At 39.1% G+C, this 6,000-nt stretch overlaps 1 protein-coding gene across 4 annotated transcripts in view; it reads right to left on the minus strand.

The window, feature by feature from the left end:
- The window catches only part of gabrg2 (gamma-aminobutyric acid type A receptor subunit gamma2), a 53,608-nt gene extending 48,179 nt beyond the window's left edge, over positions 1-5,429 (minus strand). For 2 of the 4 annotated variants that reach the window (XM_086177387.1, XM_086177383.1), the window contains exon 1: positions 4,920-5,427. In XM_086177387.1, coding sequence (XP_086033513.1) covers positions 4,920-5,053 — 134 coding nt within the window. In that variant the 5' untranslated portion in view covers positions 5,054-5,427. Of the gene's footprint in view, positions 1-4,919 lie in introns of all 4 variants that reach the window. The other 2 variants (XM_086177384.1, XM_086177385.1) reach the window with 2 other exon arrangements.
- Between the last annotated feature and the right edge of the window lie 571 nt (positions 5,430-6,000).

Consider the following 6,000-nt stretch of genomic DNA (forward strand, 5'->3'; position numbering starts at 1 on the left):
TTCCTGTGTTCCAAGGCCAGGTGCAAGGAAAATGTTTTGAGCTGTAATATTCCTCACACCATCTTCAGCACTAGCAAGTGCTATTCTTATCCCTGTGAAACTAGGCCCAAGTACTATTAAATCTTAATTATCGAGCTTTATACACATAGACCTAGACCTGACATATCTACATCTGGAACAGAAGTTTGCAGTTGCATTCCAAGATATAAAGCCAATTCAAAAGACACCTTATCGAATGTTTTGAATGAGGAATATTTCAGATTTTCTAACCCAAATCAAATCTCCGAGGAAAGTACGTAAAAGTGCAAATGCCGTCCAGCACTATTACTGCATCGACCATTTTCCTTTTTTCCTACATAAGAATTGCAACCCACATGACTTATTTAGATTAAATACAATCCATTGTCATGACAAAACCACAAGGTAGACTAAACATAAAATGTGACTTCCAGTGTTTGTAACTTACTTAAAGTCAAAAATGTAAGCAACACCTCAGTTGCTCCAGTGTTTCATTACAGGTTCAGCATGTTCATTAGGGTGATGACAAGTTGCTGATCGATTTTGTTATTCAGACTTTTTTCACTGTTTTTTCCCTCTGTCAATTGTTTTGCTCTTACAAGAACCTCTATTCCTAATCTAGGTCTTTTTTAGGCAAAAGCTTCACATCAATCATAACAATCACATCGCAGTAGCTCAGATACAGTTGTCTGGACTGTGTTATTCTGTCTTTTTTTTTCTTTTTTGCTTTTTTTTTATTCGACCTACACGGAACGAGTTGCACAAACACTTCACATAAGGTTAGCCGTATCTGGCTAATGTTTGCTATTCCTATACAGATACGAGGCCGATAATGGGCACAAATAGAAGGAGGGATGGTTGGATAGATGGACAGACAAACAGACACACCGACAGAGACAAAGTTTCACTGGATATTTGTGACAGAGGGATGGCTGAATGGACGGACGGACAGACAGACAGAAAGAGTCTCACTGGTTGTTTGGAAACTCTCCAAACATATGAAGATCAAAAGAAGAGCCATGTGTTTCTCATTGCAGATCCGAGGTTTCCATACTAATTGCGAACCTGAAGGTCTGCAGAGGTCTATGTGTGTGTGTGTGTGTGTGTCTGTGTGTGTGTGTGTGTGTGTGTGTGTGTGTGTGTGTGTGTGTGTGTGTGTGTGTGTGTGTGTGCAAACACGTGTCTTTGTGTAAATGTGCACTGCTGTGAATTTCAGTTCGCTCTTCATGTATATGCATGCCCATGTCTGTGCATGCTCTGACGAAGACTAGAATTAATCCAGCAGTAAACTGCCATGTCCCTTCATCGTGAATTTTATACACAATTTGATGTATTGCTACAATAATAATAGCAATATTGTAGCCACAATTATATTAAAAAAAAATCTATGCCTTTCATTTGCATCAATCTATACTGACATTACTTGAGTTTTTATTTGCATGCTTTAATTCAATCTCATGAATAAAATCAAAATGTATTCAAGAAATGTATTCAAGAATTGAAACATGACATAAATTATGTGCCTGTGCAACAATTCAAGACCGCTCTTGGTCAAAAGTTCCCTGAGCAATCCTTCTATTAAAAAAATGACTTTCCATCATTTGGCCAATTTAAATAATTGTTCAATATTTAGTCATTTCTGATATTAGAAATGTCATACATTTCTGATATTGATTTTCAACCAGTATCCTGAGCTACAGTATATCAGCTTGTTCTACCTAACTAACCAATGGTACTAAGAACCAGTCTAGTTACACACTACCCAACCCAACAGGACCGAGATAGAATGTTATATTGTTCACTTACCAGATGTATAATTATGTTGGCATTCTTATTAAAGAGAAAGAAAACAAATTAGCATATTTGTACTATCTGAGGAGGTTCTCGGTCATCCAGGTCATTATTAATCCTTGCTAAAATCTTCATGTGGCAACTGAGCTTGAATTTCTTCTCCTAAATATGTTTCAACTCTCTTTAGTTAAGTTCAGTCTGCAGCTGAGGAAGCCGCAGAGGTATTAAGTTCACAATTAGCACCAGTCTGTATAGATCAGGATGTATTGTAATGAAATTATGGTTATTTTAATTTTTCTGGATGTTGCGCTGAACTTACATCTAATGAGGCTCTTAGTATTACTTGGTCAGTAGTATAATACTATGATATATTCCCTAAAACCCATGTAAACAGGCTGTTGAAATTATCAGAGAGGGCAAGGCATCAATAGAGCAGTTTTAAATAGAAATTTAAAAACCATGTTTTGGATTATAGCTGGCAAAGAGAGAGTTATTTTTATCCAGTGAACTTCTAAAAATACAAGACAGAACTAGCAGGGCTAAGGCAGCAGAGATGGCTGGAGTAAAAACACTTTGAATAAGACATGTCCAATGATTAAAGGCTTTGCTCACCATGACAAAAAGTGTGAAATGTGCAATATCCATAGCACAAGCTAGAGATTTATTGCAACACCTATTTGTATGAGTAAATGGCAGTGTTTAAGTGCAAATGTTGATTCAAACGTTCCAAACTCTTGTCTCCACAGTCTTGAATGACTCTGACCTTAATAACTGGGTGATGAATGTGACAGTCTCTCTGAACTGTAAGCAAGAAACAGCTATGAGCTTAAATAGTGACATGAGCATGCAATAGACCCAGACCGATGTATTTTGAGACATAAATACGGCACTCCAGGCTGAAATGATAGTTTGCTGAAATTATCCATCATTTAACAGTTTCAAAGGGATGACAAGAGGGTGATATATACTGTAGTTTCAGCTAGATTCTGCCTCTTACGCTATGGTTCCTGTACAGATGGATGGACTTTTAGAAGAAGGGTTAGATGGCAAACAGTGTGGCATTACATTTCCTCACCTATTGATATCTGTCTCCCCAAAAACTCAAAATTTCCATTGAAAAAAGTCTTCATCTCCATCAATAACTGTTTTGGTGAATGTTCTTAATAACTTTTAAATAACACTTGCTCTGAAGATGATTGAAATACTGATGACGAGGTCGAATACATGTTATTATTATTGTCATTATCCTGATTATTATCATTATTATGATTAATAATGTTATTATTCCTTCATTCATTATCTACGTATTCTGCTTATCCTGCACTCAGGGTTACGGGGGATGCTGGAGCCTATCCCTACCTGTCAATCAAAGGGCCACATATAAAGAAAACCAACCAAATTGACATGACTTGGCAATTTGGGGTCAATGAAACTACTGCATGATTTTGAGTGTGGGAGGAAACACACACAGACACGAGCAGAACATACAAGCCCCTAGAGAAAGGCCTCATGTCGGAATCGAGCCAAGGATCTTCCAGCTGTGAGGCGGAAGTGCTAACCACTGAGGATTATTATTAGTATCTTTTTTATTAGCATTATTTATTAATAGTAGTAGTAGAAGTAGTATTAATAATCCTTTTACAATTACATTATTTCCTGAGATTTGTACATCGATTGACTATTTCAATGTATGATTATGCTTTTGCACGATACTTTATCATACTCCTCCCCTTACATTCTAACACTAGTAAAGCAATGGTCTACAGCCAAGTTGATTGACAAGTTCATTATAATGCCAACAAACTTCCCTCTGCAAAATGAATTAGTTGGGTCACTTTGGGACAACTTGCCAAATTCACATCCTGCTGCGTGCATGGGGGTTAATGCACAAAGAAAGCCTTCAGACATCACTACACATCATAACTGTCAATGAGTCACAAAGTAGCATAGATTACTGAACACATGCCAGAGGCCTTGAGAGGGGTAACTTATGTAAGTCACATAAGTGAATCAGAAATGACTGTCAATTCAACAAGTACTAGCTGCTGCTGCTGCTGCTGCAGCTGAAGGGACACACATGTCTATTTCCTCTTTTTTTTTTATTTGCTCATTGTACTAAGACTACCCATGGGCAAAACATCAAGAGGAAACAGAAGTCATTTCTGTGTGAAATTCAATGGGGAAAGGTACACCATTAAGTCAAGCACGTTGCGATGCGTTCAATTACATGCACAGTAGGCCTGACAAGCAAGGCAGGGCAAGAAGCCTGGAAGCTACGATCAACTAAATGTAGCTGATTTAGATCCCTGTTTTTTTTTTTGTGTTTTTTTTTTGCACACAATAACAACACTGTCAGTACATGAGAATTCTGCTTTGACGTGGATAACCAAGCGGCTTCCGTCCCCTGCGTGTGTGAGCAAGTGTGTGCGTGTGTGAGTGTGTGTATGGGAATCTATGCATATGCGTTATTCTTTATTACAGTCTTCACACTTGTCTTCCCCCCGTGATTGTCTGCCATTTTGAAATAAAAAAAAAAGCTTTTCTATTTGAAATCGGGGACCATCGATCATCCACCCATTACACACGATAGCTTGTATTTTCGTATTTTTAATTGAGATCGGGCACATCAAAACACAAACACACACACACACACACACACACACACCCGTTCGGTAACGGGGTGGGGGGTTGACTCAGAATAGACTTGATCCGTGCAAAGAGCTTAGCAGAGACTATATGTAGCTTCCAGCTTAGCCCAGTCTGCTACTACAGCGCCGGCCAGATTGTGAGCAATGGTGGAGAAATCACATCTTCATACACCCCCATTTTTTTTTGCAATAAGACTAATGGTTAATAACAACAACGGTGTGGCGTTTTTTCCCCCAATAAAACATACGCAATGCCAGAAATCACACGGTGATGCAATGCATAGTTAATAAAGCACATAACGGTGGGGTTAGAGTAAAACGGAAAACACACACGTTCGGAACAGGTTGGGTCACCGCAAGGCAACCGCAAAAACTAAAGCTTGGTTAAATCGAGCCATCGATCGTATTAAAAGAAAAAAAAATCACGCGGATTTTTTTTTTTTTATATTCTTTTTGTCTTACCTTCTCGGGAGATTTATGGCAATAAACGCCCACAGTAAAAGCTTCAGGGGAAGAGAACGGCTCGCCATTGCTCTGGAGCATTTGGATGCTAAATTTGGTGGAGCCATCATCATCATCACCACCATCATCATCATCGTCTTCGGTTCCCTTTTTTTTCTTTTTTTTTTCAATCGCAGATGGACGTGTCCGACTATTTTACTGCGTTTCTTCTCTGTGATACATCACGCGTTAGAGGCGGCGGGTCGCAAATCTAGACCCGGGGCGGAAGCGCGAGTGAAATCAGCCAAAACAAAACCGGAGCGAGTCGACGAAAGATTAATTCGGTGTCGCTTTTTTTTTTTTTTTTTGTCCCCCCCCCCCCACCTCCCTCCCCTCCCTTACACGCGGAATCGATACCTTCTTCAGGCTTGTAAGAAATAATTAAATAAGTAAATAAATTCTCCAACCGACTCCCGATTCTCCGGTAAAAAAAAAAAAAAAAACAAACAAAAAAAAAAAAAACGTCTCTATTAGCAAGCTGCTGACAAAACCGGAGAAGCCTGAGCTTGAATGCAGATTAGCACTGGGGGTCAGAGAGGAACTGATGCACGTTGCTGCAGCGCGGATCAACACATGCGTGGTTTCACGCCGCGGAAGCGCATCTCCATGGACGGTTGGGTGATAAAGCTGGGGGAAAACGATCAAATAAAATAAATAAAAAGATATATATATATTTACAGCATGCAATACAGTTATGTGACCGAATCTTCCATTCTAAATGATATGATCTAATTCTCCTAAACTGGACCAATTGTCATTTGATATAAGTAACAGTCCCGGTGCCAATTATTTTGAAGAAGTGTGTTGAGCTAAGTTTCATGCTTGGGACTGTCGAAATGGGAATCGAAGCTGGCAACATGTGGTCCCCTCACTGATCAAGTTTGTATGAAGGGGGTGGGGGGCGTGCAGGTATCCCAACAAGATCTGATAGAAAAAAAAAGTACATACATGTATACATACACAGACATTATGTATATATGGATGTGTGTGTGTCTGCGCGCGCATGTGTGTGTGTTTGTGTAATGCGAATGTATATATGTAT

This window comes from Fistularia commersonii, chromosome 29 (genome assembly GCF_037954325.1).
Source record: "Fistularia commersonii isolate RoL2024-O1a breed Wild chromosome 29, RoL_Fcom_v1.0, whole genome shotgun sequence".
Taxonomy (NCBI): domain Eukaryota; kingdom Metazoa; phylum Chordata; class Actinopteri; order Syngnathiformes; family Fistulariidae; genus Fistularia; species Fistularia commersonii.